General features: G+C 49.1%; 3 protein-coding genes across 3 annotated transcripts; all 3 read left to right on the forward strand.

Moving 5' to 3' along the window:
• Positions 1-3382: 3382 nt before the first annotated feature.
• AWJ20_526 (uncharacterized protein) lies at positions 3383-6614 on the forward strand (the record flags this gene model as incomplete). Its single annotated transcript, XM_018882390.1, has 2 exons — positions 3383-3438; positions 4442-6614. 2 exons carry the CDS (start codon positions 3383-3385, stop codon positions 6612-6614), a joined length of 2229 nt encoding a protein of 742 aa, XP_018734754.1.
• A 1369-nt stretch (positions 6615-7983) lies between these two features.
• RPS6A (ribosomal 40S subunit protein S6A) lies at positions 7984-8607 on the forward strand (the record flags this gene model as incomplete). Its single annotated transcript, XM_018882401.1, has 1 exon — positions 7984-8607. One exon carries the CDS (start codon positions 7984-7986, stop codon positions 8605-8607), a length of 624 nt encoding a protein of 207 aa, XP_018734755.1.
• Positions 8608-10969: 2362 nt separating this feature from the next.
• Positions 10970-11887, forward strand: PEF1 (Pef1p; the record flags this gene model as incomplete). The annotated part of the gene is made up of 1 exon (XM_018882412.1): positions 10970-11887. The coding sequence occupies one exon, from the start codon at positions 10970-10972 to the stop codon at positions 11885-11887; it is 918 nt and encodes a 305-aa protein (XP_018734756.1).
• Positions 11888-12295: the final 408 nt, after the last annotated feature.

A 12295-nucleotide genomic window follows, 5' to 3' on the forward strand; every position in this document is an offset into this window, starting at 1 on the left:
CCCCACCTCGGCAAGTAACCTCGGGTGTGAAGTCGGTGATACTCGTAGCTGGATTTGATAGGGAAGGTGGGATGGGGGTGCTATCTCCGAATGCAGAGAGTCCGTTGCAGCGACGCTAGACCGGTATGTGCAATGGTGTGCATACGCATGGTGTCTAGACAGGGTACTGATTAAGGGGAGGTGGGCGACATACATGCGTCATGGAAGGAAAAATAAACTTTCGAATGTCGTGTGTGCCGTGCAGATGCGGGTTATTAATAGTATCCTGTAGTCGATGTATGCTCGAATCTGTCGATTTTGTCCGTTTCTCGAGATTAACAATTTTTATGCTATTTCTGCAGTCGTGCTATTGGTGCTAGCGGTACGTGCAGTTAAACTATCTTTTTCTTATGGTTAGTGAATTGTCGTCACATCTGATTAGAGTTGGCTGCTTCATTTTATATCTGTCGGTCGCCAGGTCAGGGTCACAACCCATTTCCATCGCTAATATTACTGCTATAACTGCTGCTACTGCTGCAACTGCTGCTGTTATTGTACTATTCAAATCCACTACTCCTGGTATTAGTGCAACTGCTGCTACTGCAAGTCTTGTAATGTGGAAGTGGGGAGTCAGTGAGTCAGGTCTCATGAAAAATAAAAACAAAATAAAAAATATAAAAAACAAAATAAAATATGATGCTTCATGTCGATGATATAATATGGGTACACGCACAGCAAATCTGGGCACACGGCCGCCATTGGCGGGGTTGTGTGTATATCGGTAGGGTTGTATGTCGGTGCCGACGTTTACCGTGCCGTTACTGTTGGTGCTGGTGCTGCTGATGCTGATGCTGCTGCCGCTGGTGGTGCATTTAATACGGGACTAAGCCCGTTTATACGTCTGCCAGCTTAGCTGCGACATATGTGTGGTGGCTGACAAATGGTGGTAAATAAAAATAAACTGCAAAAACAGCACCACCGAAGTTAAAAGCCATAGAAGAGAATGAGTTCGGCACGCCGCATCTGTTCGGATCGAAGTCGGTTGTCGTTTGTTTGTAATAGAGTTTCCGCAGAAGCTCGCTTCTGCACCAGCGGAACAGGTTTCCGCGGACCCTGCCGCTAGCCTGGCTGATAAAGAAGTTTTTTTGCTCGGAGAAACAAAATCCCCTAAGATTACACAGTTAAGGCAGCGGCAGCAGCAACGGCACCCTGTTGAGCCGCCGCCGTTGAATTAAAAACTTACTTTTTTACTTTTGTGATAGTCGTGCAGCACCTTCTGCAGCCAGTTTGCAGGAAAATACAACGTCATCTGTGATGACGTGCACTTGCATTGCAACACTACAGATCTCATCAAACCTTATGCACCATCTCACTACGTCAATATTCGGCCATGTCGAAGTTTTCCTGCCGCCAACAACCACCACCACCCCCTACCGTCCGAGACTTTTCCTGTGCACATGTGAGCATCTGCTGCTCACAAACCCATCGTCAACCGGCCTGCTGTTTTTTTTTTGGCCGAATTCTTGGCTTCTGTACCTTAATTTCCAGTCCACTTTGCACACCGAATCACACGGAACGCCAGGCACCGAGTCCCTCTACAGATAGACCCCATCCCCGTGCCAGGGACTGGTGCAGGGGCCAGACGCTCAACAAAGTTCGACCACCCCCCGACCAAGGCGGGCCCTGGGGGTAGGGGTTGCCTCCGGCGGCTGGGGCTCCGCCCCAGACCCTGGTTGCTCCTCTCGCTTCGCTCGAGTCGAGCGTCGGGCCCATCCCCCCAGCCAGTCTCCTGCGAAGCAGGAGCTACCAGGGTCTGGGGCGGAGCCCCAGCCGCCGGAGGCAGGCCCCCTTCCCCCTGGAGCGCCGAATGGGGGTTAGTGTTTGCACTCTTATTTTGATGTGCAGGAAAAAGTAACGAGGCGAAAAACAAATTAAATGTTAAAAACAAATTAAAAAAAAGGGTCTATTCCTAAATTGGCCCTGTGGAGTGGAGATCAGGTGCCAAGGCACATTATATTAACAGGGGCCATCCCCTGTCGATATTTTTAATTTGGTTATTTTTATCTCCTGTTTGGCTTTGGCTGCTTCGTCGCCGTCGTCTCTGTTATTAATATCTTTTTTTTTCTCGTCGCAATTGTCTAGCTTTATTTTTTAGGCGGTTCGGTGTTTCTTTTTCGTTCTGGTTGGTTTCGTGTGGTTATTATTGTCAATCAGCTGTGTTTTATTGTTATTATTTCTGTCGTTATTGTTAGTATTATTTTTTGCTAGTCAGTCTGATTTGCGCTGCTGTTCCAGATTGTCTCTGCCGGCTCCAACATCCGCTCGACGTTTCATCTTGTGAGCTTACAAGCCGTGTCTTTTCGCTAGTCGGTCAGTACCGCAATTGGTCAGTGAATCGGTAATTTCGTGGCTCGCTGCTTTTGTGTCTGGAAAAACCGCGTTGCTAAAGCAGTTTCGTTTGTTTTGTGGTTGATTCCCTGGTGAACTGATTGTATTTTTGTTTCGGTCTGCCTGTCGGCCTGCCGGTCTGCGTCGTTTCGTTTCTGTTCAATTATTCCCGAACCTTATTCTTTTTTCTGTCGTCTCTGTTTATTTGGGGTCGTCTGTTCGTTTCGTATCTCTCGCTTCTGTCTCACTTGTTCACTAATCTCACGTCTCTGTCGGCTCATCTGGCCCTGTTTCGTCCGCATCTGTATCACCACCATTGTACGTCTGTTTTTGGTCAGTAAATCTCAGCTTTTCAGAACCACCCAACTGCAGCTCTGACTGCATCGTGCACCCACCACGCATTTCTTACCCTGCCTTGACTACCTATCAGATAAGCACCAAAATTTGGCGCTCTTCTCCCACTTGCACAATAAACGAACATCTTCCTTCTCTGGTGATAATTTAATTGCCGATACTTTGAAAATCGCTTTTCCCTCTTCTGTCTGTACGGAGATACCTGCAAACCACCCATATTATCAATCACGGATTCTATCGAAAACCCGCAACATCACAGATAAGAGAATACTCGGCTTGTGACTGGGAATATTTTGGTACTCGTAAAGAGATCTCCAACTGCATTTCAATTACAAATATCACCTCTGCCGACAGTCACTTCTAATACGAGAAAGAGTTGCAGCTTGACCGATTTTTTTTATTTGGACTTTCTGAATTGCTTTGGACTTGATCGGTGTGATTTGTATATTATCACTAGAAAGAAGAACCTGTACAACAGCTCGGTATATGGCTTTTATTTTTACTTGCATTTGATTTCAAACTGTCCCAGTGTCTGGCCCATATACCTTTGAAACTGCACTCTGCTTCTGCAACCGACTGTTACTTCAACACAACAATAACTCTCTTGGCTGATTTTCTCTTTACTCTGGACTATTCTCTTTCTTCATAGATCTGTGTCAACATGGGACGACGCAAGATCGCTATCGAACCGCTCTCTGACGAACGGAACCGGTCTGTGTATGTTAAATCGGGGAGGGGTTGCCTCCGGCGGCCGGGCTCTGCCCGGACCCGTTGTGCTCGCTTCGCGAGCGACGTGGGGCCTTGATTGGTGCTAACGAGGTTTAGAACGTTTCTGAAACGGAAGGCTGGTTTGTTCAAGAAGGCCCATGAGCTGGCGGTGCTGTGTCAAATCGACATTGCCGTCATCATTTTCGGCCGCAATAAAAAACTCTACGAATTTTCCTCGTGCGATACGGAGGATATCATTGAAAAGTATAAAATTGTAAGTACTTATTTCAGGACTATTTGCGGTTTGGTTGTGGTTTTTTGGTTTGTGGTTTGTGGTTTGTGGTTTATCTGAGTTTCTACATGGGATTGTATGGGAATACAGGAGCCTGTTTTAGGTGGGTGTGAGGTGAGTCGAGAATCAACTGGTGATCAGGCTAGTGGATTACACTACTTCAACTCCGACTACGTTTTGCGACCCTGCTTATTTTTGGTTTATCAGCAGATCAAACACAGGATTAGGCTATTTCATTTCAGTTCTTTTTTAATTCAATTCCACTACAGAATCTACAGAAGCTACAAGAAGGTACTACAGCCATTTTATGAAACCAGGATTTGAAACTATGGCCCGAGAATTTTAGCCAGCTTCCGACAAGGAGAATTCGGCGATACGCAGGAGAACTGATTAGCCATTTTGGTTTCGAAGCAAGGGGGCACAGCCAGGTATCATCGAAACTGCTGAGAATGAATAAGATACAACGGCCTGCCACAGCTTTCTAAGCAGGGCCCCGGATTTGGCGGGGGTTGCTATTTTTAGAGTCTGCGACACAAAAATTTGACTTTCCGTTGATCCCACATGCAGGTTGACATCGACAGCTGCCGATCGGGCCCTCCTGCCGGCGCCCCACCTGCCGGCCACACGTCCCCGCTCAACTTCACGAACCCGATCTCACCATCTCACGCCGCTCGCGAAGCGAGCACAACGGGGTCTGGGGCAGCGCCCCAGCCGCCGGAGGCAAAAAAAAGAACAACCCACTAACACCTCACAGTCTCAGCCCCACGAATCTAAGGGTCCAAACGACTTTGACGCAAACGGCCGAAAACGGAACAATGCAGCGGCAAAAGCCGCTGCCAGAGCGTTACATGCGCGATCCAGATCAGAGTTGAATGCAAGTGATAATCAGGATATCACTGATGACGAGGATGACGAAGATGATGAGGATGAGGAGGAAGAAGAAGAAGAGTTTGATATTTCCTCGGTGAAAAAAGAGGAGGAGACGGTAGTCAGAAAAGCTGCTGGTAGTGGAGGTGGTGGAAATCGCCGAAAAAGCAGTCGGTCGAGTCCGAAAAATGGACTGGTATCGATAAATGGGAGAGGTGCTGGAGCTGGTGGTGCGAGTGGGAATTCGAAACATAAAAAGTCGTCATCGAATCAGTCGGCGACCGGACAACAAACTGGTCCACCAATAGGAGTCTATCATAGTCATAATATGGAGAGTCTTGCTCGAGAAGAGAGTAGGAAACAGTTGGAAGAAAGTCGGCGTGCGAGCGAAGAACAACAACAACATCACCAACAACAACAACAATTACAGCATCAACAACAACAACAGCATCAGCATCGTCTTCAACAGCAACACCGACAATCTCTCCAGCAGCAGCAGCAGCAGCAACAACAACAGCATCAACAAACTCTCCAGCAGCAACAGCATCAGTTGCAGCAATTCGCATCGTACCAGAACTTTGGTCAACCATCTCCACAGTTTCAATTTCAACAGCATCCAACTCCACAGCCCCAGCATCAGCAGTCGCACCAGCAGTCGCAACAGTCGCAACAACAACAGCAGCAGCAACAGCAGCAGTTGAACGCTCAAATAAACACACATGCATCTCAGTTCCGAAGGAGCCACCATCGGTCGACCTCGAGTTTGTCGAATGTAGACTCGGTCGTATCGCTTAATGCTTATACTGGAGGGTCTGGCGACCCTGGATCGGGTTTCGAGTACACTGCCAGTCCATCGTTTACAAATCCCCAGGACCCACAAGACCAACAGCAGCAACAGCAACAACAGCAGCAGCAGCAGCACGATTTGAATCAAAGAAGAGCTACTGAATGGCAAATGTTTGGAGTCATGCAACCAAGATCACAATCTGTTGATATCGACCGACGGTATTACCAAGGATCACCACAGCCTATTAATCGGTTCTCACCCAGTGGAGGTTCAGTTTCTAGCAGCATGCGACCTAAACTGAAAGTACAAATTCCAATGGGTGATTCTGGTGAGAGTCAGATCAGTTCATCTGAACCATCTCGTGATGCGAAAGACAGACCTCTGACTGACGAAGATGGTCGAGTTGGTAATGTGGCAGGTGACCACCATCAAGGATCGAATAGTCTGAACCAGGGGTCTGGCAATAATAGTCGATCTGGTAATAACAGAGGACCGACTCCCGGACCAAAAGAAGGAGGCACTTCGTCAGGATCCGGTTTACAATCGACACCTCTATCGAATAGAGACGGGCCATTGTCAGCAGGTCCTAATAGTGCTGGTGGAACTGGTAGTGGAGGTCCATGGGGTTCATCTCTGTTATTACCACCTCCGTCTCCATCCAGTTATCTCAGTAACAATGGTGGACCCAACTTGTCGACTACAGTTGGACCAGGTAACCCGTTCGGACGACCTCCTTTGGTATCCAGTAATGGCGAGCAAACGCCTCTGTCAGCAGCACTTCCATCGAAATACGTTAACGACCTGTTACCTTCGCCGTCGAACTTCTATGGCAGCGAATGGAATACCCATTTTGGGCCTCCTTCTGCGCTGGGTTACGGTGGAGGACTTCCCTCGTCTGGCGGTTTAGGCTCTGCATTTCCTGGCCAGAACAGCGGACTTCCCGCTTCAGCAACCTCTGGTGTGCCAGCCGGCAGCAGCTCCTCGAACTCTCAATCTCTACAGCAGCCGCCTGTAGGTATTGGTATCTCACTAGGAGGACTTCTCGGCTCGCGAAGCCACCTGTCTGCCGACATGCTCCCGTCGCCTCTGCAGTTCAACTCGACTCCCGTGGTAGCCTCATCTGCTCACTCGCTCGCTGGCGACGTCCGGGCCTCTCCAACCGAAAAGAAACGCGACCGCAACGGCGATATGGCCGCCGGCCCGTCCAAACGACTCAAAGCCGACAACTCGGGCCTCTGACCGCCTTCCCTCGAACTATATTTATTGGCACTTTTTATTTTATTTTATTTATGTATCGAGAGTTGTATACTACTACTAATCTTTCTCCGTGCCACGCTGCCTCCGGCGGCTGGGGCTGCGCCCCAGACCCCCCGGCTCCTCTCGCTGCGCTCGAGTCGGTGCGTCTAGGGTCCTGGACCCTGCGTCGGCCAGGGTCTGATCGCTGATCACGTGTGCGGTGCTGAAACTTCCTTCGTCCTTCGAGCTCGCTCGTCCTCAGTCCCAGTCATCTCCTGCAAAGCAGGAGCAACCAGGGTCTGGGGCGGAGCCCCAGCCGCCGCCGGAGGCACTTCCCCCAGACCCTGCGTCCCCCTGTCACGTGCACTTTCCCGAGACTCCCCGGCCCCTCGCCTCTCATTCTTGCCCGCTTGCCGACAGTCCCAACCATCTCCTGCGAAGCAGGAGCAACCAGGGTCTGGGGCGGAGCCCCAGCCGCCGGAGGCACACCCCGGACCCTGCGTCTCGCCAGCAACCCAAGTCACGTGCGCCTTAGAAAAGTGCGTGTCACATGACTTTTGACTATTGCCTGTTTGGGAAGCAGTCACAGTCACAGATTGGGTGCGTTTGCAAACCGACTCAGGTGTGCATGCCAAACATACATGGTACTGCGATAATACTGATAGTGTACTTTTTCGTCAGATTCATATTGAGCCCACGATACTTCGGCAATAAATAACGACAAATACACAACATGAAGGTATGAGAAATCGGAGGAGACGTGCGATGGACAGATGTTGGTCAACGAGATTAGTTTGGAAACGAGTTAATGAGTCAGTTCGGTGCGAGTGTCGAGTCATGTTGAAATTTCATTGCTCGGTCGAAGAGAGTGGGATGTGCGAATCAGCAAGTTCAACGCTCTGAAAAGTCAATAGAATTTGCAATGGGGATTTGTTTCGATGACGAGTTATTACGAATAGCAGTGAATGGAATGAGAGGATGTGGTCAAAGTCTTAAAAGATTCAGAAGGCTGTTTAATATCGACACAAGAGTACAGTTCGACATGCTAGACAATAGTGAAAAGTCAACTGGCAGTGAAGTAGTTAAACAGAGCAGTTTGTAACTGATTTTGTTTCTCTGTTTTTTTTGTTTATTCATACAGTTATTTTTCCAACAAAATTTTCAATTATTCTATTCTGATTCAGTACTCGATATTTCACTCACTCGTTCAACGAAATTAATCTCACTGCCAACATCAGTCTGTAAAATTTTTCAGTGGTAAAACGAAATACTAACAAAATACCAGCTCAATATTGCTTACCCCGCCAATGGCACTCAAAAGCTCATCGAGATCGATGACGAGCACCGTGTCCGTGTCTTCTACGAGAAGCGTATGGGCCAAGAAGTCGAGGGAGACTCCGTCGGCGACGAGTTCAAGGGTTACGTTTTCAAGATCACTGGTGGTAACGACAAGCAAGGTTTCCCCATGAAGCAAGGTGTTCTCCACCCCACTCGTGTCCGTCTCCTCCTCTCCAAGGGTCACTCTTGTTACCGTCCCCGTCGTACTGGTGAGAGAAAGAGAAAGTCTGTCAGAGGTTGCATTGTCGGCTCCGACTTGGCTGTCCTCTCTCTCGTCATTGTCAAGCAAGGTGAGCAAGACATCGAGGGTTTGACCGACGTTTCCGTCCCCAAGAGACTTGGCCCCAAGAGAGCCAACCACATTAGAAAGTTCTTTGGTCTCACCAAGGAGGACGATGTCCGTAAGTTCGTCATCCGTCGTGAGGTCACCAAGGGCGACAAGACCTACACCAAGGCTCCCAAGATCCAACGTCTCGTCACTCCTCAAACTCTTCAACGTAAGAGACACCTCAGAGCCCTCAAGCTCAAGAACGCCCAAGCCCAAAAGGACGCTGCTGCCGACTACGCCCAATTGTTGGCCAAGCGTGTGCATGAGAAGAAGGCCGAGAAGGCTGAGATCAGAAAGAGAAGAGCTTCTTCTCTCCGAACTGCTGCTTAAATGTTTTAATTTGTTACATAATTCTCTTCTGTAGCGGTTGAAAATAAAAATTTTATTTGTTTGTTTGTACATGTATATGTAATATATCGTGGCTTTCGTGGTTACCTCGTATCTTTCCTCGTCCTCGTCTCGTGCCTCCGGCGGCCGGGCTCCGCCCGGACCTGGTTGTGCTCGCTTCGCGAGCTTATGGGGTCCGGGTTTTGGGGTTGAATTGGTGGGGTGAGCATACCTCCGGCGGCCGGGCTCCGCCCAGACGGGGTTGTGCTCGCTTCGCGAGCTGTTGGAGAGAGGTGAGGTTTTGATTCCGTTCAGTTTGGAGATCTTTTAGCTTGTGATAGAGTGTTAGACGAAGACTGTTCAAAATTTACGGTGATATCTCCCGTCAGCCAGAGAGTCCAAACACTCAAATCAGCAGACCAAGATTCAACTTTTTTTCCGGAACAAATTCAGTGTGTCTCTAAATATTACAAATGATTCGTTGTGATTTAATTTCAATCAGAGAACCTCATACAGTGCTATTAGTACATGAACATAGTGATACTTTCACTAAGATTAAGTACTGTTATGTACTGGGAAGGAATTCTATCGTCAGTGATTTTAACAACAATACTGAATCTTAACTTAAAGATAAACTGTAGATACCTTTTGTCTTTTGTATATACAAAAGTAACATTGTGACCACTAGAGACTCTCACTTCACCTAACTCACATCCCTCACTAAATCGAACCAATTTCACGGTCCGTCCTCCACGGTCCAAGCAGTCTCCTGCGAAGCAGGAGCCACGGGGTCTGGGGCAGCGCCCCAGCCGCCGGAGGCACAACCCCCGTCAATTCGTATTGTTTTGGTATTTCCCAAGTGAGACGAGCCGAAATGGCAGGTGGGGCTCCATTATCCCCCTGCATGATCTCTAATTAAAACCTACATAACGGCTGCTTATCGACTGGACCCTGACTATCACCCCACCTGCCGATCCAACTCCTCCTCTTCACGGGTTCTTTTCTTTATCAGTTTACAAACACTTCAGAAACTGCCTCACTGGCCTGAACACACTCCCGGTGCACTTACTACGGGCGGGGATGTGCCTCCGGCGGCTGGGGCTCCGCCCCAGACCCCGCTGCTCCTCTCGCTCCGCTCGAGTCGATTCCGCCCCCGGTCCCAGCAACTCCTGCGAAGCAGGAGCAACCAGGGTCTGGGGCGGAGCCCCAGCCGCCGGAGGCACACCCCCACCCATGGGGACGATTCACAGCAGGGAGTCTATACACGTGATATTTGCCCCGCCATCGGGCCCGTCAGATGAGTGAGGAGCATCAGCTTGTGCCGTTTCCCGTATGAGGCCGTTGACCCATGCAGTTGTAGCATATGCTAGACGCAGTCGGCCGACCAGCCATTTTTTCTGCAGTCAGCCAGCCAGCAGCAGCAGCAGCAACAGCGGCATTACAGGTGGTGGGTTATAGCCAGTGACGACATCAGACGGAGGTGAAGATTTTCTGATTTTAAATTTTTGGTTTGCGACAACAACGTTCACAAAGTCGCAGTTGCAGTGGAAATAGGAATTTCACAAGTGTTTAAGTGGATTCTGGATTCAGTTGTAGAATTGTGAGCGGTGGAGCACGGCAGATCGATAACTGATATTCCTTGTTTAGCAGGTTGCGATAGCAGGGCGATAGCAGGGCAGTGGTGATCTGATCTGTGAGATAAATTAAAAAAAAAGGTTTGGCCACTCGGTTGCTGAATTGGTTTTGAAAGTATACCAATAAGGAACGTTCCAGGAGGTTTACGACTGGGATTGTTTTTGTGAAAAATCTGAATTGAACTGACTGGTCGCAAGTACGACTGGTCAGGACTAAATAAGCTGAATCAGGGGCTAAGCTTTGTCGAAGCAGCCATAATCGCGGAATAGGAATTCGAGTGTGACCAGGACCAGATCGAATCTGGATCTGTGACTTGACTGAAGACCATAGACACAACGCCTTTTGAGGTGGCGAGCTGGTCAGAAGGAACCGGAAGAAATAAGCGGAAACAAGCAATAGAATTTGTTATAGCCAAACGGCCAAATTGCCGAGAACCAGAGAACCAGCTTCTGAAGACCAAGTAACTATTTGTCACTTGAAGAGAAACCCGAAGCGAGTGTGATTACTTGTCCCTTGAAGAGACACATAGCAGAGAGCAATTGAAGGGTGACTTTGGTCTTACTATTTTCATTAATTGTTTATTGCTGCTTACTGTCAACTGCACAACAAGTACAGAGTTACTACTACGAAGGAACTGACAAAGTCATTGACGGATTCATTCGAAAGCATAATAGGAGACTTCAGAGTCCACAAGGATCACAAACCTACTACAAGATCATAGACAGATACAATGGGAGACGAACTGCCCCGGTTTCCCACGCCAGGTGAGACTTTTGGAGTCCCCACGCCAATAAACGACAGACCAATTCGACGGTCAGGCACTGACGATTACTTCAACAGTGGAGGTATTCCTCCTTTACCTGTACACAGACAGAGACAGACTTCGGCTCCACATCCCACTGCCTACGACTATCAAGTACCATATCCAGATGGACAGGGCCAGTCTTCGATGTATGCTTCACAGTACGGACGGTCAGCTCCAGCACACACGAGTTCATATCCACCACCGCCGCCTCCTCCTAATATGGGAGGAAGTGGTGGAGGCGGTGGAGGAAATGGTGGAGGAGTTGCTGCACGACCTTCTCGTTCACCACGACAGTCTCCAAGAGGACCACAAGTGCCAATATCGACGCCAGAAGCCAATTTACGACAGTTATTTCACGATGTAGACAGAAACAAGAACGGCTATTTAACGGAATCAGAGCTCAAGAGCGCTCTTGTCAACGGAGACTATACCCGGTTCGACAGAGAGACAGTGCGACTGATGATTCGTATGTTCGATGTCAATGGCGATGGTGCTATTCAATACAACGAATTTGCTCAACTATGGCGATACCTGCACGAATGGCGAGTCATTTTCAACCGGTTCGACCGCGACAAGAGCGATTCTATCAGCATCAACGAGTTCCACACTGCACTCGTGGCGTTCGGATACTCGCTGTCCCAGCGATGCACCGAGTACATCTTCTCCATCTACGCCAAACTGGATCGTCGCGGCGTGGCCGTCATGTCCTTCGACGTGTTTGTCCAGTCGTGCATCCACATCAAAAGCGTCACCGAATCGTTCAAGAAGTTCGACACCGACCGCGACGGCTACATCACCCTCGCCTTCGAGCAGTTCCTTGTCGAGGTCTCTCGTTTACGCTAACATTTTCTTCTCCTATTTCTGTATAATAACCGGTTTTGCACACGCTCTACAACTGGACCTGCCTCCGGCGGCTGGGGCTTCGCCCCAGACCCCACGGCTCCTCTCGCTTCGCTCGAGTCGTTCTTTCGAGGGGCCAGTCTGCCCCCGGCGGTTGGGGCTTCGCCCCAGACCCCTTGGCTCCTCGCCTCATTCGAGTTGTACAAGCTCTACTCGAAGCTGCCTGGTCAAAGCATCCCACGATGAATTGAAAGATCAAGCGATATCGTGACTTGAAGTACCAACTGTTTGATTGGCTACTACAGATAATCCTCTGCTTCTCCTGATAGCCCTTGTTCGCCAATTTTATCTCAGTAAAAGGACGATTTGTTGCGAGAGAGACACGGTCATCCTTCTTGAAGCACAATGTCG

Source organism: Sugiyamaella lignohabitans, chromosome A, assembly GCF_001640025.1.
Source record: "Sugiyamaella lignohabitans strain CBS 10342 chromosome A, complete sequence".
Lineage (NCBI taxonomy): Eukaryota > Fungi > Ascomycota > Dipodascomycetes > Dipodascales > Trichomonascaceae > Sugiyamaella > Sugiyamaella lignohabitans.